Source organism: Balaenoptera ricei, chromosome 6, assembly GCF_028023285.1.
Source record: "Balaenoptera ricei isolate mBalRic1 chromosome 6, mBalRic1.hap2, whole genome shotgun sequence".
Classification (NCBI taxonomy): Eukaryota; Metazoa; Chordata; class Mammalia; order Artiodactyla; family Balaenopteridae; genus Balaenoptera; species Balaenoptera ricei.
In genome coordinates, this window is record NC_082644.1 from 85,561,636 (window position 1) to 85,587,874 (window position 26,239).

Genomic DNA, 26,239 nt, shown 5'->3' on the forward strand with positions numbered 1-26,239 from the left:
GGAAAATAATTTTATGGTTCCTCAAAAAGTTAAACATAGAATTATCATATGACCCAACAATCTCACTCCAAGGTACATACCCAAGAGAAATGAAAACATATATTTCCACAAAAACTTACACACAGATGTTTATAATAGCATTATTCATAATAACCAAAAGATGGAAATAACTCAAATGTCCACCAACTGACAAATGGAAAAACAAAATGTGGTATATCGATACAATGGAATATTATTCAGCCATAAAAAAGGAATGAAGTACTAGTACATGCTACAAAAGGATAAACTTTCAAAATCTTATGCTATGTGAAAGAAGGTAGGCACAAATTTTCAATTATATTATATATTCCATTTATATGAGATATCCAGAACAGGCACATCTATAGAGACAGAAAATAGATTAGTGATTGCCAGGGGCTGGGAGAAGGAAGGAATGAGGAGTGTGTTAATGGGCATACCTCTTGTTGAAATGATGAAAGTATTTTGAAATTAGATAGTGGTGATGATTGCACAACCTTGAGAATATCCTAAAAACTATGAATCGTACACTTCATAGGGGTGAATTCTATGGTATGGGAATTATATCTCAATTTTTAGAAATAATATTTTTTTAAATGAATAAGAGAGATCCATGCATAAGAGGTTGATATCCTGAGAAAAGGTGGAGTTAGGTGAGGTGAAATAGTCCAGACACAAAGTCTAGCTAGAGAATAGGATCTGAGTGTGCTCTGAAGGAAAATGGGAAAAGGCAAGTGTTAGAGATGGAGGACAATCCAATAAGAAAGTGGGAATCAGTGGCAAAAAGGGCTGGTGGCCAAAAGGTGGTGAGAGTAATAAAAAAGACAGGTTATAAAGGGAGGCTCATGTGCGTCTGGAGCCTGTGCTCTGCAACAAGAGAGGCCACGATAGTGAGAGGCCCGCGCACCACGATGAAGATGGGCCCCTGCTTGCCGCAACTAGAGAAAGCCCTCGCACAGAAACGAAGACCCAACACAGCCAAAAATAAATAAATTAATTAATTAAAATTTTTTTTAAAAAAAGAGAGGCTCAGTCTTGAGAGTTTGGGGGGAGGTAGGGTCTAGCAGCAGAGATCCTGGAACAAAGATAAAAGTTAGAGACGGGGTCTGGGCTTCCCTGGTGGCGCAGTGGTTAAGAATCCGCCTGCCCATGCAGGGGACACGGGTTCGAGCCCTGGTCCGGGAAGATCCCACATGCCGCGGAGCAACTAAGCCCATGAGTCACAACTACTGAGCCTGTGCTCTAGAGCCTGCAAGCCACAACTACTGAGCCCGCGTGCCACAACTACTTAAGCCCGCGTGCCTAGAGCCCGTGCTCCGCAACTAGAAGCCACAACAAAGAGTAGCCCCCACTCGCCGCAACTAGAGAAAGCCCGCGCACAGCAACGAAGATCCAACACAGCCAAAAATAAAAATAAATTTATTTTCAAAAAAAGAAAGTTAGAGGTGTGGTCAAAGAAGGTTAAGTGAATAAAAAGGCAAAGAGGGCACCCAGTGGCAAAACTCCACAGATGGAGGAGATAAAACTATCAGTGGATGAGAAAAATAGGTCAGTGAAAATATGGGGGCAAATGGCAGAGTGACCTCTAATGGCAGAAAGAAGGCCAGTGATGTGAATGAAAAGAGTGATGTAGGCCTGGGGCCCACTGGGATGTTGGGGTACAATTAAAGGAAGGGAGACAATGAACTAAGATGAGTACAGCATGGGAAGATGGGTCTCTGTAGGTTCTCAGGCTGACAGAGGGATAAATAGGACAGTGTGAGAGAGGTCACTCAGAGGGGCTCTTAATTCCTTTTCTAGAGGGTCTGGTGAGAGTGGGGAGGACAGACAGTGGGTGGCTCAGGCAGAGAACCTATGGGACACAGCCAAAGGGACACAGAGGAAGCAGCAGCTTCCCCAACCTCCCCAGACATCAGAAGATCAGCTTCTACAGTCACTCTATCATGATCCTCCCAGCAGGGATCTTGCCGCAAAGTGTTATCATCAAGAAGCTTGCCCAGATGGCTGCAGACGACAGGATGTACAAGCTGCAGCTGGGAGCAGAATGAGGCTAGGAGGGCCCAGCAAGCCTGGCCCGAGTCACGTTCCTACGTCACTGACTTCAAGATGCTTCTTTTATTCCTCAGTGAGGGATTTCTTTCACATTCCCTTCCCTATAGGATTACCCTCTCATGTCAACCTCGGCTGCACGGGGGCCCTGCAGTCACAGAGGCCGTACTAGGAAGAGGGGGAAGGAAAGAAGGAGAAGAGCTTCATCAATACCTGCTTTTCCAAAGAGCAAACAGGTCCCACGTCACGTGCGCTCCTTTCTGGCAAACTCTCCAAGCTGGGAAAGCAGGAGACTTGGTTACATGCGGTGAAGGTAGGAGCAAAGGATCTTATAGGAGGCTGAGCAAAACTGTCCTCTGGGGGAGGCTCTTGGGAGACTAGACTCCAAGAGCCCCAACCATTAGTACACAAGGTCAAACAGTGACAACAATAGACAGGCTCAAGTATGGAATAGCATTTTACACTTTATCCCATCTGATCGTCATTACCACGCTGTGAGGGATGAAGGTCAAGTGTATCTCAAGGAGGAATCTGAGCCTTAGGAAAATTAATCAATTTGTCCCAAAACAGGACCCAAAAGGTCTGCCTCCAGATATTCTTTCCACTGTGTCTCACACTGCCACCTAGTGGGCAAGACCCACAGGCCCGCTCCACCATTTTTCCATTCCCAGGGATGGACCTAGCAGGGAACTGGAGAAGTGTTCTTGGTTCTGACTCCTTCCTATGACTCTCCCTGCTGAGAACTTTGTTTTCTAAGAGTGATGAGCTCTAGTAGCTGACGTCCTTAGAGACTATGGATATGGACCTGGGTCTCACAGAAAGGAGAGATTAAGGTTAACCCTTCAGAGCTCCAGATTGAATAGGCAGAACCTTACCCACAAAATGCTCCCTCTTTGCTCCTCTTCTTCCCTGCACTGATGCCGCAAAACAAAAAAGGAATGAGGTGCTTGGACTCAATTCTTATTCTCCTCTCTCTAGGCAAGCTGCAGACATTCATTATATATGAACAATATGATTTTCTACATTGAATTAATGAAATTCTGGGTTCTTACCCAGAAATCATTTTTAAAATGGTTAAAGTATTTTCTATTTTTTCTCCTTTGAAAATCTCAAACAAATGTTTTCTGTACGTGATCCTCAACTGATTTTTAGTCAGTATTCCTTAATGAAAAGGGTAAATAATCTCAGACCAACAAGTGCATGAATGTTCCATTCGATAGGATTTTGTCCCCTGGGTATGGAGCTTAGACTCTAGCATCTCAGCATTGTGCTCCAGATCAGCTCAATCACAAAGGAAACACGTGATCCAGAGATACCTGAGAAGGTACCATGACTGAAGAATGTGTGTTTAAAGACTGTTCTCCTGTAAGTACTCTGAACTGTCTTCATAATTTAATCCTGTGTTGTTACATATGGTAGCCACTAGCCACACGTGGCTAAAGCACTTTAAAATGGGGCTAGTCTGAATTGAGATGTGCTGTAAGTGTAAAATATACATTGGATTTCGAATACAGTACCAAAAAGGATGAAAGATGTCTCAGTCATTATTTTTTCATATTGCTTACACGTTGAAATGACTGTCGAAAGGAAACTCCTTACCAAATTTGCTCTTAATATCTCTTAATATTTGCTCAAATGTCTCTTAACATTGTCCATTTTACTATCTGGAAATTTTTTACACAACCACCAGCTTTTTCATTTTTCTCTGCTGTAGAGCATTCTTTTGGTGTTTATCACTCAGAAACACACTTTTTCACAACAGACTTTTGCAGCATTGGTGATGACCCTCATTGAACATTGGGTCTCACTCTGTAGTCAACTGTGAGGACTCATTTAAGTGAATTTCCTCCACACGACATAAAGGAAATCATCTGTCAAAGGCAATTGCAGTGCACATTATTACACACAATATTATGTGCACAATAATGACACAGTAACTATAACATGCCAAAAAATACATAAAGAAACAACTGTGTATGTTGTTAAAAACTTGAGATTTCTATATAAATACTTTAAAATATTTATGAGAAAATGGATCTTGTCCTGTAACACATTTAAAATCAAGTGTTTGATAGAAAACAAACTTATGGTTACCAAAGGGGAAAGGGGGTGGGGGAGGGATAACGTAGGCGTTTGGGATTAACAGATACAAACTACTATATATAAAATAGATAAACAAGGACCTACTGTATAGCACAAGGAACTATATTTAATATCTTGTAATAAACCATAATGGAAAAGAATACAAAAAAGAATATATATATAACTGAATCACTTTGCTGTACAGCAGAAATTAACACATTGTAAATCAACTATATTTCAATTTAAAAAATCAATATATACTGTCTAAAATTAATAAATCAAGAAATATTGGTAAAAGTTTATTACTTAAAAATAAGGATGTGGGGCTTCCCTGGTGGCTCAGTGGTTAAGAATCCACCTGCCAATTCAGGGGACACAGGTTCGAGCCCTGGTCTGGGAAGATCCCACATGCTGCAGAGCAACTAAGCCCATGCGCCACAGCTACTGACCCTGCACTCTAGAGCCCGCGAGCCACAACTACTGAGCCCACGAGCCACAACTACTGAGCCCATGTGCCACAGCTACTGAAGCCCGCGCGCCTAGAGCCCATGCTCTGCAACAAGAGAAGCCACCGCAATGAGAAGCCAGCGCACCACAACGAAGAGTAGCCCCCGCTCGCCACAACTAGGGGAAGCCTGCGCACAGCAACAAAGACCCAACACAGCCAAAAATAAATAAATAAATAAACTTATTTTTAAAAATAAAAAATAAGGATGTGAACAATGCAAAAAATAGCCAAAAGAACTTAAAGTGGTTACCTCTGGTAAGCAGAGCTTGCAGTAGAAGAAGGTGGGAGAAAAGAGCCTGTCTTTTTTTTTTTTGCCTTGCCCACGCTGAACGGATTGCGGGATCTCAGCTCCCCCACCAGGGATCAAACCCAGGTCCCAGCAGTTAAAGTGCGGAGTCCTAACCACTGGATGGCCAGGGAATTCCCAAGCCTGCTTTTTGTTACTATCTGACTTTCAAAGCAATGTGCATATATTACTCTGATTTAAAAAAAACAACAACAAAAAACACTAATTTTAAATATAACCAAAAGAAAAGCAAACAAGTATTTGACAGAGATTCCATGGTAAAAATCTGCAAGTAAGCTTGAAATAGAATCCAATTTTTAAAATGAAGTCTATAAGATTTCCATTTCTGGCAATTTAACTAGGCTAGATGTTATGAAATGCCCTTGCACTGCAAAAATCCAAATGCTGGCTTAACTAGAACAAATACACTTTTATAAGGGGAGAAAGGAAGGAGGGAAGGAAGGAAGGAAGGAGGGAAGGAAGGGAGGAGAGAGAGAGAGAGAAAGAAAGAGAGAAAGAAAGAGAGAGAGGGAGAGAGAGAGAAAGAAAGGGAAAGAAAGAGAGAAAGAGAAGGCAAGAAAGAGAGAAAGAAAGAAGAAAGGAGACAGGGAGAGAGGAAGAGAGAAAGGGAAAAAAAGAGAGGGGAAGGGAGAGAGGGAAAGAGGTGAGGAAAGGAGGAAGAAGGAGATTCTAGAGCCAAAATTAGATGGAAAGCCAACACAAGACACTACGGTTGCCCTAAAAATATGCCCAACCCAGAAACCTAAAGTTTTGCTGGTTATCAGCCCCACCAAGGAATAGTATTTAGATTTGACAAAGTGGGGGAGCTGAATCTGAGAACTGCACATAAAGCTAGGCAACCAAAAGGGCTATATTGTGAACACGTGAACAAAAAAAATATCTGCATGCTGGAAACAAGAGCCAATAAAAATCCAATTTGTCTCTGGTGACACTAAGAATGTGAAACCAAGAAGGACCCTGTGGGGCTCCTGGGCATGGAGGTCTTTCTGTGTCCCCCATTTCTTGTTTGTAGGAAATAGGCTTCAGTCTCCATGACCTTCCCTTAGTTCCAAAGGACAGGTTCAAACAGTTGCTAATCAGGGAAGGGAGGGGATGCAGAGACAAGGGAGGAGCAGTCAAGAAACAACAGTGCAGCCTTGGGACAGGGTCCTGGTTCCTCCTCGCCCCAAGGGATACACATAACAATATCTTTGAGCTCTTCTGCAGAACTAAAACCCCCAACAAATGGAAGATGTTAACTACTTGATGAAGCATTCTTCATTCCAGAGAGAAGGTCACATTTTGATAACCTTGAGAACCACAGAAGCTCATCAAGAGACCACCTGAGGCCAGATTAAAGGAATGCAGGCCTTGCACACACCCTGATCCTTATCAGCAACCCCACCCTTGAACCACTGCTATAAAACTCCTCACCAAGTGCCCCCCACCACACCCCGGGTTGGGACACACAGTTTTTGAGGGCATGAGACCCCTGTGTCCCCCTTTGCCTGGCAAAGCAATAAAGCTATTTTTTTCTACTTCACCCAAAACTCAGTCTCTGAGATTCGACTCGATTCAGCACCAGTGCCCAGAGGCCAAGTTTTCAGCATCAAATTGGGAGAAGAGACAGATTTGAGAAACAGAATTAACAAAACTGAGTGGAAACACTAACAACATTAATACTAATAATTTTCCCTAATAATTTATAATCATAGCCCTAGTTTCATGAAGACCCGGGATGTGAATTTACACCATACTCATAGTCTGAGAAATAAACATAGTCAATCCAAGAAAAAAACAAATAATTCCAGGTTGGTCAAGTACCTTAGCACCCAGGAGAAACCAAGACAAATCATCTCAATCCAGGCCCTTCAGGATTCACAAAGTTTAAAAGTATAACCAAATGAGCTCCTAGTAAAATATAGCAAACATACAAGGAAACAGACCTCCATAAGCAAGAGTCTAGGAAGACTACAAACTGAAAAATAAGACATGCTCAGACTGCTGCTATTGAAATTATAAGGAAGTCATTATAGGGACTTCCCTGGTGGCACAGTGGTTAAGAATCCGCCTGCCAATGCAGGGGACATGGATTCAATCCCTGGTCCAGGAAGGTCCCACATGCCGTAGAGCAACTAAGCCTGCAAGCCACAACTACTGAGCCCACGTGCCACAACTGAAGCCCACGTGCCTAGAGTCCGAGCTCTGCAACAAGAGAAGCCACCAGAATGAGAAGCCCACGCACCGCAATGAAGAATAGCCCCTGCTCACTGCAACTAGAGGAAGCCTGCAACCAGCAACGAAGACCCAACGCAGCCAAAAATAAATAAATATAATTAATTAATTAATTTTTAAAAAGAAAGTCATTATACACAAAGTAATAGATTTAAAGGGTTCTGAAGGATGTTTTAAATGAAAAGACAGAGATAATCACTATTGATGCCAAAATATTGGTTTCCTGTACACTGATGCCGAAATGAGATACAAGATATGGAGACAGAGTTTTGGAGGAGAAAGAAAGGGTGGCTTTATTCTTTGCCAGGCAGAGAGGGGAACACAGCAGGTTAGCACCTCAAGAACTGTGCCCCACTCCCTGGGGAATAGGGAGAGGTCTTATAGTTGGAGTTCGTGGTCAGGGGTATGCAATAAGGATCAAGGCAGTAACAGTCTTGCATTCTTTTGCAAAGTTTCAAAATGGCTACAACACTGGGTCTGGTCGGCTCCAAGGGTGGGGTTGCTGACAAGATGAGGCTGTGTGGAGGGTCTCAAGTCTCCTAATCTTAATGAGCTTCTCTAATCCCTTTAATCTTGCCTCAGGTGGTTTCGTGGCTGCTCCTTCCTTCATTAGCAACTGTTCGAAACTGCCCTTTGGAACTTAGGGAATGTCATGGAGGCTGGAGTCTTGCCTACAAGAAATGGGGGACAAAAAGGCCTCCATGCCCGGAAGCTCCACAGGGCCCCACTCGGTTTCACTATGTAGAGCAGGAAAAAGGGACATTTAGCCCAAACCAGACCTTCAGGGTAAATTTTCTGAGATGATGCCTGAATTGGGATAGAAGGACAATTAAGAATTAGCCAGGTTGGGGACTTCCCTGGTGGTCCAGTGGTTAAGACTCCATGTTTCCAATGCAGAATTAGCCAGTTGAAAAAAAGTGGTGAGGCCATTCCAGACAGAGAAATCAAAATATTGATGAGCAAAAAGATACAGAAGCAATGAACAGCATGGGGGGCTCAGGGGAAACTAGAGGCATTCTTCTATTACTAGAATAATAAACGCCAGCAGGTAATGACTAGAGAAGCTAAAGGAATAGAGAAAGACCTGCATGTGGAGGGTTTTCTATACCATGCAGAAAGTATGGCTCACTAAGGATTTTAAGGAGGTGAGTGTCATGATCATTTTTGTTTTAGGTAGATTACTTTGGCAGTAGTGAATGGAAAGGATTTAAGATGGATAAAGCTGGAGGAATGGAGATCAGCTAGGAAGCTACTGCACAGTTTATGGGAGAAATGAGGAGGGCCTGAACTACTAGGGTGACAGTAAGGATGGGGCAGAAAGATTTGAGAAATAGCAGATATAATTAGCAAAAGTTGGTGACTGACAAGTAATAGGAAAGATGAAGAGGGAGCAGTGTAGAATGGCTCCTGTGTTTCTGGCCTGGATGATTAGGTGATACTAATTGCTTTGGGAAATACAACAGGAAGAACAGGTTGGGACAGAAGAAGAAAATGACCTAAGTTATAAAGATGTTAGGCCTGGGTACCTGTGGGAAATTGAGTTTAGGGATGTTTAGCAAGCAACTGGAATCGATGAGACTGAAGCTCATAGAAGTCAGTGCTGAAATAACTAACCACATGAGTGGCTAATTCACTACTTCACAGAATCTACTTCAGAGAATAATACAGTCATCAGAAATGATGTTTAGGGGAATTCCCTGGCGGTCCAGTGGTTAGGACACCACTGTGGGCCCGGGTTCGATCCCTGGTCAGGGAACTAGATCCTGCATGGCGCAACTTAGACCCGGGACAGCCAAATAAATAAATGTTAAAAAGTAAATAAAATAGGGCTTCCCTGGTGGCGCAGTGGTTAAGAATCCGCCTGCCAATACAGGGGACACGGGTTCAAGCCCTGGTCCAGGAAGATCCCACATGCTGCAGGGCAACTAAGCCTGTGCGCCACAACTACGGAGCCTGTGCTCTAGAGCCTGTGAGCCACAACTACTCAGCCTGCGTTCATAATTACTGAAGCCTGCGCACCTAAAGCCTGCGCTTCGCACGAAGAGAAGCCACCGCAAGGAGAAGCCCGCGCACCACAACAAGAGTAGCCCGCGGCAACTAGAGAAAGCCTGCGTGGAGCAACGAAGACCCAGGGCAGCCTAAAATAAATAAATTTATTTTTAAAAAATAAAATAAAAAATAAAAAATATTAACAGCTTTCTTACCTTACGAAAACCTACATTTATTTAAACACCGTAAAAATGTGAATAGCCAAGTCTGGAAAGAACTACATCAAGATGCTATGGAAATTATTTTGAGATTGCAAGTTTATGGGTTTCTTCCTTCTACTTTTTTATATATTCTAAATTCGGTATAGAATACTATCATAACGGGAAAAACTTTTTTAAAAAGTAACATTTCCTCTTACCTCAAGCGGGACATAGCTAGAGTTCCTATCAAATACAGGACCTGACACATAGTAAGCCCCCAACAAATGCAGCAAAGGACCAGCACCTGAGATGTGAGAGCAGTGGCCTCGGATCTTCCTGCCTTGTAGAAGCCTGTCCTGCGGGCCCTCAGGACTCGGCCTCACCTCGGCCCACCCACAGCCGGGCTAACGGGCCGCGCCCGGCTCCGCCCTCCGTTCCCACTGCCCCGGCCCCGCGGCCTCCCCGCTGCCGTCATCCCGCCTGAAACAACTCCTCCCGGACGGTAAGCACCACCCTACTGAGGACGCTGGCCGCCCCCGGAGGGGCGGTTCCGTCAGGTCTCACTGTCCTGACCAGTCCTGATATTTTCAGGACACTGGTCCCCTCAGGGGCAGGGGACAAGAGCGTGCCGAGCCCGCGCGGCCGCTGGAGCTGGGTTGCTGGCCAGGCCCTTTACTCGGCATCCCTCTGGAGGAGGTGGGAAGGGGAAAGGGGGGAGAGGAAAGAGCGGTCAGGGAAGGGGAGAGGTGAGGCGGAGGGAAAGGGAGAAAAACCAGTGGGGTAGCTTAGGAAGCCGAAGCCACGGCCGCGCGTGGACGCTGGCGGGCTCCGCGGCGGGACCTGGGCGCAGCCGCCCCCTCCAGAGGCCCCACGGATGAAGGGGTCCTGCCGCGGAACCGGCGCTGGGGCGTCCGAAAAGCCTCACCCGAATCTTGGCTGTGAGCTCTGGTCTCTAGGATGCTTACTTCAGCGTCCTGAGGTGTCGCCTGGAGGCGACCTCCAAGAAGCCTGAGGGGACAGCCCTGAGGCTGCCCCCGCCCTGCCCCGCCCCCCGCGCCCTCCCCGGCGCAGGCCCCGCCCCGCAGCAGGCCCTCTCCCAGAACTCTCGCCCTTTCATTCGTTCACCCTGAGGGTACTGAGCTCCAACCAGATACTAAGCGCCAGATGCTTGGGTTAAAGCGGTGAACGTGGTAGACCGGATAATTAAGACACCAGTTACAATCTAGTGTGGAAAGTGCCGGTGGGGGAGGGGAAGATAAGGGCACCCGTCCTAGCTTGGGAGGGTCAAGGAAGGTCTCACAGAGGAACACACCTTTCACTCTAGCAGGAAGAAAGGAAATGGGAGGCAATGGTTTTTGATGATGAAAAGTTCCCATTGGATGGCTCCTGGTTCCTCTGAAAAGTAGAGGTCTGCCATATCTGCTAGGGTCCAGGAGAAAGAGAAGCTGAGGAAAGTAAAGAAGGTTTGAATTTATTTTGAGTAGGATGGGAGAGTTTACTAAGGAATAAATGATGTAACTAACCACTGGACCGCCAGGTAATTCCCAGGAAGCTTTGCCTGGTTTGATCACCCATGTATCCCAAACACTTAGAACAGTGCCTAGCGCATAGCAGGCACTTAATAAATGGAATGCATAAATAAATGTATTTCAAGTGATGATGGAGTTGCCCATTAGTTGTAGACCGTAAGTTTATGGTGGCCACCAACTTACCTATAAGTGTGATTTTATCCAATAATGCTGACCTCTGCCTTTCTAGAGGGCAGTTCTGGCAGAGGCAGAGTTGGGATTTTGCCAGGTGGAAATGATGAAAGGAGAATGAATTGATAGATGTTGATTAGGTAACGAACCATGAAGTCTATCTTGGAGAGGGAGGAAATAAAGGCAAGAGGTTTCTTTTTTTGTTTTTTTTTTAAATTATTTATTTATTTATTTATTTTGGCTGTGTTGGGTCTTTGTTTCTGTGCGAGGGCTTTCTCCAGTTGCGGCAAGCGGGGGCCACTCCTCATCGCGGTGCGCGGGCCTCTCACTATCGCGGCCTCTCTTGTTGCGGAGCACAGGCTCCAGACGCGCAGGCTCAGTAGTTGTGGCTCACGGGCCCAGCTGCTCCGCAGCATGTGAGATCTTTCCAGACCAGGGCTCGAACCCGTGTCTCCTAGCATTGGCAGGCAGACTCTCAACCACTGCGCCACCAGGGAAGCCCAGGCAAGAAGTTTCTTATGGACAGGGAAAAAAGTGGAAAGAGCAGTGGGCTAGACTCCTGACAAGGTTGAAGAGTTGGTATTTTAGGACAAGTCTGGAGGTTGAAATCAGAGGGTGATGCAAGACAGAAGGCAGAGTGGTTCCTGATGATGATGCTTCAGATATGGCCATAGCTGGATTGGAGCAGAGGTAAAGGACTCTGAGATGTAAAGGTCTAGGAATTGGGAGTCTAGGTCATTTAATAGGTTATCCACACAGATGTCTGGGTTTCCCATAGATTTCCCTCCTTCAAGATCTCTGCCCTAGGCCCCATCCAGCCCCTTCACCAACCTTCATAGGATCTGCATTCACATTTTAACTTAAGCCTCAGATCCCAAAAGATCTGGCATGGCTCTGGGCCAGAAAACAGAATGGGCTAGTTAGAGCTGTAATGGACATCTCTATTATTTTGTTTTGATACCAGCATGCATACACCTTTCTGGAAACAGGATGTCTATGTTTTCTGGAGGAACGACCAGACCCCCACTTCTTCGGTCTCAGGCCATGTGCAGATAGTGTTCTTCCCTCCATACCCTTACTCCAAGGATGTGTATGTGACTCAGACCTGCCAGAAGAAGCATCCTATTCCCCTGTGTACAGTTCAGTGAGTAGTTCAATATGTATGCATGACCAGCTGGAGCCCATAAAGACAATATTGTCATAGCAACACCACATTTTCAGCTTCACTTGAACTTGCTACCACACAATACCTAAAAATAAAGTCAGCACAGAAGACAGAGAGTCAGGGACTTCCCTGGTGGTCCAGTGGCTAAGACTCTGTGCTCCCAGGGACTTCCCTGGTGGTGCGGTGGTTAAGAATCTGCCTGCCAATGCAGGGGACACAGGTTCGAGCCCTGGTCCAGGAAGATCCCACATGCCGCGGAGCAACTAAGCCCATGTGCCAAAACTACTGAGCCTGCGCTCTAGAGCCTGTGAGCCACAACTATTGAGCCCACATTCCACAACTACTGAGGCCCATGTGCCTAGAGCCCGTGCTCCGCAACAAGAGAAGCTACCACAATGAGAAGCCCGCGCACGGCAATGAAGAGTAGCCCCCGCTCGCCACAACTAGAGAAAGCACCGCGCACAGCAACGAAGACCCAACGCAGCCAAAAATTAATTAATTAATTATTTTTAAAAAGATATTGCTTTAAAAAAAAAAAAAAAGACTCTGCGCTCCCAAGGCAGGGGGCCCGGATTCGATCCCTGGTCAGGGAACTAGATCCCACATGCATGCCCCAACTAAGAGTTCGCATGCCGCAAATAAAGATTCCGCATGCTGCAACGATGATCCCGTGTGCCGCAACTAAGACCTGCCACAGCCTAAGTAAAGAGATAAATAAATATATGAAAATAAATAAATCTTAAAAAAAAAAAAGAAAAAGAAATGAAAACTGAATCCCGATGACATCGAATTGAATCCCTGCATCAATCCAGTTGCCTGAAGCCAACCCTACCCCTGGATTGTTCAGATATGAGTCAATACATTCCCATTTGTTTACACCAGATTTTAATTTGGATTAAATTGGATTTTAATTTCTTTTTTAAAAAATATTTATTTACTTATTTTGGCTGCACCGGGTCTTAGTTGCGGCACACAGGATCTTTAGTTGTGGCATGCAGGATCTTTTTAGTTGCAGCATGCAGGCTTCTTAGTTGCGGCATGCTAACTCTTAGCTGCGGCATGCATGCAAGATCTAGTTCCCCAACAAGGGATCAAATCTGGGCCCCCTGCATTGGGAGCATGGAGTCTTACCAACTGGACCACGAGGGAAGTCCCTGGATTTTAATTTCTGTCACATACAAATGATTCCTCACAATACAAGGGGGTTCTCAGTCCCTAACTCTGCCTTCTGGGATATCTACATATCTATGGATATATAGATATAATAATAATGATAATAGTTAACATATGTTAATTTCTTTGTGTCTCAGTTTCCCCTATGTGAAAGAATATAACAATACCTACTTCAAAGAGTTGTAAAGATTAAATGAGATAATAAATGTTAGAGTATAAATTTGTTCCACAACACTGAAACACAAGAAACATCACATTACTTAATTTTTCTAAATTAAATTAAACCTGGTTCGAAACTCTCATTTACCAGGGTTGGAAGACATCTAATATTAATCATGATTTGGGTCGGGAAGGGGGCTTTTCCCCTTTTTAATGTGATATACATTGACAAAAAAAAAAAACCACATAGGAAAGAAACTTGGGTCTTGATCCTGTCATGGTTGCCACTGGGATGTGCATTATCTAAACTCATACAGTCCATTCAAAGGCAAATGGCTCCACAGCATCTCTACCAAGTATATATATCAGCATCTTTTGCTGCGGTTCCCAAGACTATGTACTAGATGTTTAGTGCCCTAACTATTAAATCAGCTCTCCCCAGCAGAAGTCCTGCTGCCTCCTAATTTACTTCTGTCACTCATGGAGCCTATTGCAACATCTCTTTTCTCAGGTCCCTGAAACCACTGCTATCCTTGGGCAACTCCTCTTCTTTCCACCCAGCATCTCCTCCATCTTCTCCTTCTGAAGAGCACCCAGCTAAATTAAATTCTCCTGCCACACAAGAGCCTGGATAAGGTTGTAGAACAGGTGTATTGCAACTTTAGTTTGGGACTAGAAAACTCAAAATCCATTAACTATTCCATGAGACAAGAAATCTAGAATTCCTGGAAGAGAGGAGAGCAAAGTTACCTTTTCATCCTACTGAGTGTCTCTTTTGGCAATGAGTAGCAGACAGCAACTTGGTAGATTATCCTGCCATAAATGTAAATTAGCACAGAATTCAGCATTGCCTTCTCTGTTTCCTATCAGAACTCACCTTACTTTATTCATCCAGAGGTAGGAAACTCAGATACCAGGCAGGTAATGCAAATGACTAAAAATAGACAAGTGTAAGAAAACAACAAAATCATAGGCACAATAATAAACAGCAACTAGCCCTTAGCCTCGGCTTTAACAAAGAGAACATGGTGAACTGGAAAGCACATGGCCACTAAGGGGGCACCTGCTACTTAGCTCTAAATGGTCTTTACTGGGCTTCCCTGGTAGCGTAGTGTTTAGGAATCCTCCTGCCAATGCAGGGGACACAGCTTCGATCCCTGGTCTGGGAAGATCCCACATGCTGTGGAGCAACTAGGCCCATGCGCCACAACTACTGAGGCTGCGCCTAGAGCCCATGCTCTGCAACAAGAGAAGCCACCGCAATGAGAAGCCCGTGCACCGCAACGAAGAGTAGCCCCGCTCACTGCAACTAGAGAAAGCCCACGCACAGCAACAAAGACCCAACGTGGCCAAAAATAAATAAATAAAATAAATAAATTTATTAATAAATAAATAAATGGTCTTTACTTTGTGGGAATGAGAGCCCTATGTTGCCAGATTTTAAGCCAAAAATATTATTACGTACAATCTACTAATCTTATAATGTTGACCGTTCAAGTTTAAAAAAACAAACAAAAAACTGCTGGCCACATTGTCTGAGCCAAATGTTATATATCAGTATGTACCTTTAAGCCATTTTATGGTTTCAGCTGCTACATATATACTGGTAGCTGTCAAATTTATATCTCCCCCACAGACTACTTTCCCAAGCTTCAGATACATGTATCTATCTGCCTCCTGCCTGACATTTCCTTGTCACAGGAGCCTCAAATGCAAATGTCTAAAATGGAACACATTGTCCCCTCACCCTAAACTGGTTACCAGGTTTGTGTTACTTATCTCAGTAAAATGTCACTAACATACACACCCAGTTCCCCAAGTCAGAATCCCTAGAGTCATTCTCAACTCCCTCTCTACTCCACCCTATCCCACTGGTAACTAAGTCTAATCAATTATAACTTTAGAATTCTACTTGAACCTGTTATTCTCCATTCCCACCATCACTGCCTTGGTTCAGGCCTCATCTTTCATTTTGCCTAAACTAAAGCAAAGTTTCCCTAACCAATCTCTTGCCTTCAATCTCTTTGCCCTCAATATAGTCAGAGTGTTCTTTCCAAGACACAAACTTGATCTTGTCTCTTCCCTGCTCAAAAATTTTCAATTATTTCCCATCACCTTCAGGATAAATTTCCAACTTCTTAGTCTGGTATTCAGGGCCCTTTGTGATCTTGTCTATCCTACTGCTTCCCCAACCCCCAACTAATACTACAGCTGCACTGAAACACCTTCAATTTCCCTAATGGGACATGCTTTCTCTGACCCACCACCTTTATACACAGGCTGTTTCTACTGCTTGGATTGTCCTCTCTTCCCTACACTCTCATTTTCTTGATTCCTCAAACCAAGCACTGGTCATCTCTTAAGGGAAGCACCCCCTGACAAGCAACCCCCTTCCCCAAGGTGGTTAGATGTCCTCCACCCCCCTTAATACCCTGTACATATCTCTATTTTAATTGTCTATTATTTGACTGTTTACCTCACTGAAATGGGACCTACTTTAGCACAGAGACCCTGTCTTACTTCTGCCTCCTCAAGACTGAGCATGATACCTGATCCATAGTAAGCACTTAATAAATATTTTCTGAATGAGTGAATGAATAAATCTAGTCCAAATCATGGTACCAATGGAGAAAACTTTCTTGCCCAAGATTACATGGCCAAACAGTGACAGAGCTAGAAAATCCAAGTCTCCTCAACTTCAGCTCAGCGCTCTTTCTACCAGACTAAGCTGGCAGTTGATGGGGGATAGGGTGAGAAGAGAGGCATTGAATTGTACTGCAAAGGCAGATATTGAAGTTTGACACTAAAAAGAGGAGTTGACATGAAACAGAGTAGTGGTTTTAGGGAAAAGAGGGGCAAATGAAAAAAAAAAAGGGTTAAGCACGTTTGATTTGTCATCCTTAACATGAATATTTGTGAAAAAGTTCTCGGGCAACCTAAAGACATGAGATGTAAAAGAGGAAACAGGCTCCATCTATTAAAGATGGAATGAGGCATATAATCAGGAACCTTAAAAGTGATGGAAGAAATTTTCATATACTGTGGTATAGGGAAGTCATTCTGGCTTATATATGATTTGACTTGAACTTTATACTAACTACAAGCCTGTCTTGTGGTCTATCAAACATACATTGCACATCTGCTTTAACCATTAAAGAAAAGGGTGCATTGTCCAGAAGTAAAGAATATCTGTTATGAAATTAGAGATAAATGCCTTCCTTCCCAGGATGTCAATGCTAGTACTCCTTTGACGATAAGGCTCCCTTCCCAGGCACCAAGGTCATGCTGACGTGCTGTGTACGAGCTAATCTGTCGTTTTTGAAACATTGAAGGAATGCACCCCTGTCATGTTTGATGTCCTTTGTTCTGACAAGATATAAAGCTGTGCTGGAAACCGGGCTTCTTGGGAGCAGTGCCTCAGAGCTATCTGAGAGGCTGTCTCCTGGGCTACAGTCTTCAGCTTGGCTCAAATAAAACTCTCCTCTATTCTTGTTATAGATTGGTTATTGATCATTTATGGCAACAAAAGAAATAATATTTTAACATAGCATATACTATGTACTACTCTAAGCATATAAATGTTTTCATTTAACCCTCAAAACAACCCTATGTGGTAAGTAATAATATTATCCCCATTTTACAGATGAGATAACTGAGGCACTGAAAGATAAAGTAGTTTGAGATTTCACAGGTAGGAAGTGGCAGAGCTAGGATTTGAATAAGGTAGTTTGATGCTAGAATCCATGTTCTCAACCACAATGCCTGAAGATAATTCTGACCTTGGTAATCAAGACAAAAGGGGATCACTAAGCTTTCACTGAATAAAGTATGAGTTGTCTGGTGGGTGCAATTTTTGGGCCCTAAATTCACAGAGACTGCTGTTAGGTATGTGGGGGATGGGAGTTCTTTGTTCTGTGATGCAGTGATGACCTCAGGGTAAACTGCCACTAGGCTGAGGAAAATGGAATGGCTGCCAGAGGGCCTGCTTGGGGCTGAGGGGGACATGGGGCTTCTCTGGGGCCAGTTGACCCATGCCCTGGCCTGCAGGCACTGTGGCAGCAGCTGCCTCCTGAGTCCAGGGAACCTGATAACACTATTCTTGTTCGTGGTTTGGCAGATCCAGAGGTGGTGGCAGCTTGGGAGATGGCGACAGCTTCAGCCCTGGTACTCTGGGGACAAGATGCAAGGCAAGGTGAGTGACATAGGTGTGCAGCTGGGTAAATGACTCACCACATGAGTTCAGGTGAGGAATCACTGACATCGATGTGGGCTCAAAGGAGTGACTATAAGCCTTAAATGTGAGGCTGGGTGAGTGATCATTAACACTAGATTTCAAGCCAGCTGAATGATCATTGACCCTAGACGTGGGGTTATGTAAGGGAATGCAGATCTCCAAATGTAGTTGGGTAATGGCCATTAACACCAGATGGGTAAGTGACTATTGTCCACAGATGTGGGCCCCAGTGAGTAACTGTTCACTCTGGGTGTAGAACAAAGACTGAGGGCTTAACAGTACCTCTTGTGTCTCTGAAAAAGGCTTCATGCCTGATTGTCTTTCTCCACTCCCCAGGGCCTACCACTTCTGTACCGCGTGGCTTTCCTTGATCGCCTGTGGAAGCAGAAGTCAGGGGAGGAAGAAGAAGAGGAGGAGGAGGAAGAAGAGGAGGCACCTCTGGATCCACTGAAGCCATGTTCTCTTCCCAAAGAAGCTCCTATTGGAGAACAAGCCACCACAGCCCCATCCCAGCCATCCTGTGATTCTGAGGGCCTCCACAAGGCCGTAGGGACACTAGAGCAAGTACTCACGCAGACCCCAAACCCTTCCAGATCCTTCCCCACCTTTCAGATCTTGACCAACCTGCCTGTGAGGCACAAGACAGCATCAGGGAGCCACCTACAGCAGAGAAAAAGCCAGCTCTTCTGGGGTCTCCCCTCTCTGCACAGTGAGTCCTTGGAGGCCATCTTCCTGAGCTCAGGTGGCCTCTCTCCCCTGAAGTTGTCTGTCAGTCCTTCTGTCTTCTTTAACAAGTTTGCCTTCCTGCCTAGAACCCCAGTATTGCTGCTTCCCCAGTATTGCTCCCCAACCCCACTTCCTACACATGAAGTCCATACTACAGAAGATCTGGAAGGAATGGCCTCTGACCCTCAGCAACTACCCTCCCCATCTTCCCCTCCTGTCCCATCACTTCCCCTCCATCTTAAATCCTTTCCCATGGACCATAAGAGAGTCCTATCTGGCACTGAGGCAAATACACAGTGGCTTACACAGCAGAGAGAGGTCCCTTGGGTCTCTGAGGATCAAGCCCTGCACCCACAGCCTAACCTCCAAAGAACCAGACCCTCCAAACTCTTCCATTCATCTGAGGTCTGGTGGAAGGTGCCATGGGATCCTGGCCTCCAACAACACATTACAGACTCACTCTCTGCCTCCCTAGCAGAAAATCCCGCTAGCCTTCCGGGAGCCCTAACTAGGTCTGAGGCCCCATGGAGGACCATGGGGCAAAATGAGGACCCCAAAACCCCTGAGCCAGCAATGCCAGCTCCCAGCCTAACCCCAGCTCCTCTGCCAGAATGCCAGGGAGTCAGCCCTATAGGAGGCCTCTCTGGACCTGAGGCCCTCTGGGAAACCACAAGGCAAAGAGAGAATCCTCGGATCTCTGAGCCTCCGACCTCAGTCCCTTGCCAATCTGTAGCCCCCATGGCAGAGCCTCAAGGAACCAGCACCCTGGAAGTTCCACCTGTATATGAGACTCAGTGGGGAACCACAGGACATAAAGAGAGTACTCAAGCCTTTCAGCCCCCAACGCCAGCCCCCTGCCCTCCCCCACATCCCCTGCCAGAACTCCAGGGAGGCAGTCCCCTGGGAGATCCATCTGGATATGAGCCCCAGTGGAGATGCAGAGAAAATTCAACAAACCTTTGGGCCTTTGAGCCCCCAGCCTTGGACGTCGACCCAGGACTCCATGGAACCATGCCTGCATGTGTCCCATCAGGATCTGAGACTCCGTGGAAGGGCACGCAGAGTAGAGAAAATCTTTGGGTCTCTGCAGACCCAGTTTCATCTCCCAGCCTTCCCTCGGCCTCTCTGCTGGAGTCCCTAGGAACGGGTGCCCAGGCAGTCTTGTCTGAGTCCAAAGCTTTGTGGGAGGCCATGAGGCAGACAGACAACCTCTGGACCTCAGAATCTCCAGGCCCTGGCCACAGCCCATCTCTAGCTCCTATTCTGGAACCCCACAGAATCCATCCTGTGGGAGGGCTCACTGGGTCAGAAACTGCATGGAAGGACACTGTTCATTCCCGGAATTCCTGGGCTTTTGAATCGCCATCTCTGGCCTTCAGCCCACCCACTCTTCTTGTACTGGATTCCCTCAGAGCTAGCCCTATGGGGGTCCTGTTTGATTCTGAAGCTACATGTGGGGACATAGAAAGGAGAAAGAACTCCTGGGCCTCTGAGCTCCCAGCTTGCAGCTTACCCCAAGACCCACGTGGAGCCAACCCCTTGGGAGTCCAGTCTGACTCTGAGCCTACTGGGGGGGACATGGAGCAGAAAGAAACCTGTTGTGTTCCTGTGTCCCCATTGTGGGGTCCCAGCCCACGCCCAAACTCTATGTCAAAGTCTCACACAAGTGAGCCTATTGGAGACCAATGCAACTGTAAACCTGAGGGGGAAACAGTGGAGCAGAGAGAGAACTGCTGGACCATTGAACTCCCAGCCCCAACCCCCAGGTCACTCTCGGCTCCTCTACCAGATCCACACATTGACCTTGAGTTTGTGTGGAGGAATGTACAACAAAGAGGGATCCCCCAGGACCCCAGCCTTCCAGCAGTGGATCCCCTCCAGCCAATACCCTGGTCTCCCACCCAAGCTGAAGCTCTGGAGATTGAGTCCAACCAGCCTGGCCTACCCAAGGGAGAGCTGCTCCCAGGGGCTAAGGCGGAGACTCCATCCTCCCAGGGTGAGGCTGTCCCAAAGGTGCCCACCCACTCTGAGATCCAGGCCTGGCACTGGAGTAAAGAGTTGGAACTCAGGCTGAAGAAACTACAGCAGAGCCCTGCTTCCAGATCTCTTGGCCCAAGTCAATCATTTGGCAGCTCCCCTGCCCTGAGCTCCACAACTCAAGCCACCCGGAGACTCTCTTCTTGCCCACCACAGCAGATTCATCCCCTCAGTCTGTGCCCCAACTCTTCAAGGTGTCATCCCCCCAAACCTCAGAGCACAGTAACTCAGCCTGTCCAGGTCCCCCACTGTTATCACTCCCACTCCTCTATCCAACCTCAGCTGTGGAAGTCTGGCAGGGCAGAACAAGGGTCTCAGAAAGAGCAAAGAATGAACGTGAAGATGGTGTCCCAGATCTCATCCCAGGGGTCATGTGTTCACTGCCCAGGCCTGGAAGAGCCCTCATACCCTGAGGTTCCAGCCTCAGGCAAGAGACAGGACAAGGCTTCAGCCCTATCTTCAGCCAAAAAGAGAGAGAGCCCCAGGAAACCCAAAGAAGGAGACCACGGAGAAGGGGATGCAAAATTGGGGTCAACCACAGTTACAGGGAAAAGCCACCTAGCCCAGGCCAGACTAGCAGAGGTCCCTGTAAGCAGACTTTCGCAAAGATCTCAGCACAGGGACCAGAGCTCTCGACACACTGCTCTCGCCCTGCAGCCTCACTCCAAGGCTTCAGGTTCCCAAGATCAGAGAGGGGCAAGGCTGGGAGCTGGTGACACCCTGGCCCCTCGGCACTGTAAGCACTGCCCTTGGGCCCAGAAGCGTCTTTCCTCCCCCACACCTCAGGCTCCCCTTACCAGGGGTCTCCAAAGCATGTTAGCCAAATTTCTGGGTACCCATGGACCCCTGCCCACCAAATCCAGTCAGCAGAGAAAAGGCTGGTAGTACTGGCACCCAATATAAGTACCCCAAGACCTGAAGCCAAACCAGTTGGGGGGTGGAGACACAAAGGAAATCCTAATAAACTAGCTGAAGTAGACAAATCCCACTTATGTCTTTTTTGGAGTCTGGGGTACTGGGAATGACGGTTCCCTATTCTGCTGCAGCTGTTATCTCCTCAGGGTCAGGTCCCAGAAGTGGAGAGCTCAGTATTCTATAGGCTTAACTTTCTTTTCAAGCTGTTCACAGATGATCAACCTGGAGTCTACAACCTGGAGTCCTCACTCTACAGGGTGAAGCTGTTAAGGCCAGGGGAGCACAGACCAATGCTGCCCTTGAGAAAAACTTCACAGCAAGTCAACAGAAGAAAAATATATCCATTCACACGAGCAGAATTGGTCTGGGTCTAGGCAGCTGCTCTTGGTCCTGGGTATGGTCCCCTTCTTCACACACTTGATACACAAGTTCCCCACATATGTTTCTAGCCAATTCTTGTCAGTCCTCTGCTCTTTTCTCTCTCTAGTTTAGCTCATACATCCCCAAGGCCACAAAAACAAGTCCCTTTTCATATGTTTAGCGGTCACTGGATTCCTTCTATAATTGCCTGTTCATATCTTATACCCATGTTTCTACTGCACTGTTTGTTGGGTATTTTATTACTTTTCTACTGCTGCCATAACAAATTATCACAAAAGAACATAAATTAATTTTATTAGAAGTCTGATATATGTCTCACAGGGCTAAAATCAAGAGGTTGGCAGGGCCGCATTCCTTTCTGTAGGCACTGGGTAGGATTCATTCCTGGTCTTTCCCAGCTTCTAGAAGCTGCCCACATTCCTTGGCTATTGGCCCTCCTCCTCCATCTTCAAAGCTAGCAAAGGCAAGTCAAGTTCTTCTCACATCACATCACTTTTTCCTCCCTCTCCCACTTTTCAGGACACTTTTAATTACACTGGACCCACCTCAATAATCCAAGATACTCTTCCTATCTTAAAGTTATTTGGCTAGCAAACTTAATTCCATCTGCAACTTTAATTCCCTTTTGCCATGTAGCACAATATATTCACAGGTGCCAAGGATTAGGACGTGGGCATTGGTGGGGGGGTTCGGGAATGGCATTATCCTGTCACAGATATTAACTCAACCTGTTACATATGCTGCAAATAGTTTCTCCCAATCTGTAGCTTATTTTCTAATTTTCAAGAGATTTTTACCATGCCAAAGTTTAAATCTACCAACATGTTCCCTTATGGATTCTAAAGCACTTTCTTCTAGCACCCCCATGGATGTTTGTTTGTTTATTTATTTTTGGCCGTGCCGTGCAGCATGTGGGATTTTAGTTCCCCAACCAGGGACTGAACCCGTGCCCCCTGCAATGGAAGGGCAGAGCACTAACCACTGGACCGCCAGGGAATTCCCATAGATGTTATGTTTAGATTGTTAATCTAATTTTTGAGTATAGTATGAGGAGAGAATCTAACTCCCCCAACCACCAAAAAAGATATCCAATTTTACCAATACCATTAAAAACATGTCTTGAACCCATTCCATTAAGTGCCGTATTTCAAAACATGGGTCATTTTTTAGCCATCTCTAGGCTTCAGATCCACCTATCTAACCACCTACTAGTATTGTTTCATATACAACCTGTCTAAAACTTACTCATTTTCCCTTTAACCTTGTCCTCCAATGTGCGAATTCCTTTTGAAGGAGTGTACAACATCCACCCCAATACTGAAGCCAGAAGCCTCCTCCTGACTCCTCCTTTACCCTCACGCCCCAATCTAAAAAAGAAAAAAAAAAAGATTATCTCTGGTTATTGGGAATATTATATAATTTTTGGCTGCATCACAGATCTTAGTTCCCCAATCAGGGATTGAACCCGAGCCCACGGCAGTGAAAGCACCAAGTCCTAACCACTGGGCCACCAGGAAATTCCCAAAAGTAAAAGTTTTTTAAAAAGTGAATTGTTGGAAACTCCCTGGCGGTCCAGCGGATAGGATTCAGTGCTTTCAGTGAGGGAGCCTGGCTCAATCCCTGGTCGGAGAACTAAGATCCCACAAGCCGCACTGTCAGGCAAAAAAAAAAAAAAAAAAAAGTGAACTGTGAATGAAAAAAAAGTGAATTGTCTATACACAATGCACATGTGGTTGACAATACTGTACTGTACACTTGGAAATTTTTGTGTGAATTTTATGTTATTTTGCCACAAAAAAAAAAAAAAAAAGTTCTCTAGCCCTGAAATCTGACGGTTACTTTCCTGCCTAAACCCCCAGAGGACCCACAACATCTTTAAAGTTCACAGCTGGCACTTGAGGTTCTTCACAATGTGGTTTGGCCTCTCAGGATTCACTCCCTTGCTAGTCAACCTGATGATTCTCTCTTTTTTTTTTTTTAATTATTTAATTATTTATTTATTTATTTATTTGGCTGTGTTGGGTCTTCGTTTCTGTGTGAGGGCTTCCTCTAGCTGCGGCAAGCGGAGGCCACTCTTCATCGCGGTGCGCGGGCCTCTCACTATCGTGGCCTCTCTTGTTGCAGAGCACAGGCTCCAGACACGCAGGCTCAGTAGTTGTGGCTCATGGGCCTAGTTGCTCCGTGGCATGTGGGATCTTCCCAGACCGGGGCTCGAACCCGTGTCCCCTGCATTAGCAGGCAGATTCTCAACCACTGCGCCACCAGGGAAGCCCCTGATGCTTCTTAAGCATGCTCTGACCCCATGTCAAGCCTCCCACCTTCCTTTAACCCCCAGCTCAGACGGCCTCCACAGCCTTCTCAGATTCTTCTATCTTGGTACGGTTTCCCCTTCCTTGCAGCCCCATTAACAATTTATGTCTTGTTGATAGCACTGCTTTCCTGATATTATGGCTATCAAGCTCTTCAAAGACAGTGAGGTTCTGTGAGGTCAAGTCCACATTCCCAAACCAGTGCTCTTCCCAATCTATAACATTCGCTCTACTCTGTATAGTTGGTTGAGAAAAAGTCAGAAGGTACATGCTTCCCTCTGCCTCCCCTCACTAATGTTACTATTCTGTTCCAAAGTTTTATTTAGCCCTAACTTGTCTATAGGGTCTGAGCCCAACTTACCACCTGCTGGCCAGGAGTGGAACTGAAGGTACTTTCCTTCTCCCCACCTATCCACCCCCAGAAAAATAGTCTCATAGTCTCAAAGACAATGCAATTCTGAATTTCCACTTGACATAGGGCCATTTAATGAGTCTATGCAACTCTGAATAGCTTCATGAAACATCCAAGTCCTATATTCTTAAGTCTTTTTAAGCCCTCGGTAGGTTGTAGGGCTGGGCAAGATTAACAAACCATGTAACATTTGCTCAGTTCAGTCAAACTAATGACTGGCAGCCCTGTGTTCCTCCTGGGCATTATGTAACCACTACTGTCAGGGCTACTTGGCAGGATCAGTATCTTGGACCCCAATATATTTCAAGATGTTAGATTTATAGTTCCATCTTTGCTTTTGCCTCTGTGGTGAACTGTTGGCCCTCCATGATCTAATTTGATGCCATATTCTTGGTTAGAAACCCATCTTCTAATCACAGCACTTATCCTGTGGGAAGATTGGCTATAGTAAGATCACATTCCAATTTCTTTCTGGGAACCCTGTGGGGAAAAAGATGAACTGCCTATACAATTTGCCTCTTGGTTTAAGTATGCAGGCTTCTGCAGGTGCACTTTGACAATAAACAGTCCCTCACACTGCTTTCTACAGTTCACGAAGCACTGTCAATCATTTTATCAGACTAAGAAATCTCGACGCCCCAGAAGAGCTCCGTGCCTTGTGTGACGCTACACTGTTATAAGCACAAGTGTGAGAAGCAAAACCAGGCCTCTCACAAGTCTGCTCTTGTTTTTTTTCCTAAAGAATCTATACAGCTCCAACCATCTTCCCTATAGACACACTTCATGTTATAAGTGAGTGCAAAGCAATCATTCCAACACAAATTTCTATCACACATCAACCAGTACCTCTACCTATGTTGTGGGATCTTGCCTTCTGTACTGTTCCCATAGCTTGATGCAGAGGTACGAAATGTCTTTACCACAAAAGACCTTGTCTTTGGTCTTACTGAGGTTAGGTTGCCACAGGGATGAGATAGAGTGACAATGTTCAGAGTAGGAAGACTGAAAGCTAAGCCGTCAGGATACCTAAAATGGTAGGAAAACCAAAGGAGGACCAAAGACAGGATCCAGTGGAGGAAGTGTCACAAGGGACAGTCAATGCAAATCACAAAAGTGCAAGAATATCTATTTCACAGCACGTGAGTTCAAGATGCCCCAGTTTAATCAGCCAGTGTAACTATCTTGAGTCCTTGTAGTTTACCTACCTATGTAGATCAAACCAGAGGCTGGTGTAAGTACTAGAATGACTAACTTGACTCTGGATTATTTTCTCTGCACCACACTCCTTCTTCGATAAGGCATCGAGGTACTGATCCCAGAAGCACTAAGTGATTACGTTAGTACTTGCTGAACGAAGAGGATACTCTATACCTGGACAAAACTATGCAAGTAATCATCTGAAAAACGAGGAGCAGGGGAGGATGTTTCGTTTAGAAAGAAACACATCCAATACTAGAATTTTATATTAGAAAAAAAGCTATGTTTTCATAATACAAATTACATAAAGGTGGACATAACTGTAAGTGATCCTCAAGCAGAACATGAATATATGAAATTTTTAGATGCATCAAGAGAACATCCATCTCCAGAGACTGTATCTTTCTACAACTTTAAGATTTTTGGAGGGCACCCCAATCCAGCCTTGGTCAGGAAAAGGGGAC

At 45.6% G+C, this 26,239-nt stretch overlaps 1 protein-coding gene and 1 long non-coding RNA gene across 2 annotated transcripts in view; one reads left to right on the plus strand and one right to left on the minus strand.

The window, feature by feature from the left end:
• Positions 1–10,365, minus strand: part of LOC132367145 (uncharacterized) — a 200,627-nt gene extending 190,262 nt beyond the window's left edge. Inside the window, exons 1-2 of the long non-coding RNA XR_009503705.1 lie at positions 10,293–10,365; positions 2,281–2,344 (exon numbers count right to left, since the gene is read on the minus strand). This is a non-coding gene — a long non-coding RNA (uncharacterized LOC132367145). The remainder of the gene's footprint in view (positions 1–2,280; positions 2,345–10,292) is intronic.
• A 7,160-nt stretch (positions 10,366–17,525) lies between these two features.
• Positions 17,526–21,446, plus strand: SPATA31G1 (SPATA31 subfamily G member 1). The gene is made up of 3 exons (XM_059926674.1): positions 17,526–17,756; positions 18,135–18,842; positions 19,143–21,446. Exons 1-3 carry the CDS (start codon positions 17,526–17,528, stop codon positions 21,444–21,446), a joined length of 3,243 nt encoding a protein of 1,080 aa, XP_059782657.1.
• Positions 21,447–26,239: the final 4,793 nt, after the last annotated feature.

What these genes read in the sequence shown, in the direction of transcription:
- SPATA31G1 (XM_059926674.1), top strand. Translation starts at nt 17,526, where the DNA reads ATGGAATGGCTGCCAGAGGGCCTGCTTGGGGCTGAGGGGGACATGGGG. An exon ending in GGGACAAGATGCAAGGCAAG is followed by an intron (nt 17,757 to 18,134) that starts GTGAGTGACATA and finishes TCCACTCCCCAG; the next exon opens with GGCCTACCACTTCTGTACCG. An exon ending in GGCTTACACAGCAGAGAGAG is followed by an intron (nt 18,843 to 19,142) that starts GTCCCTTGGGTC and finishes CCAGAATGCCAG; the next exon opens with GGAGTCAGCCCTATAGGAGG.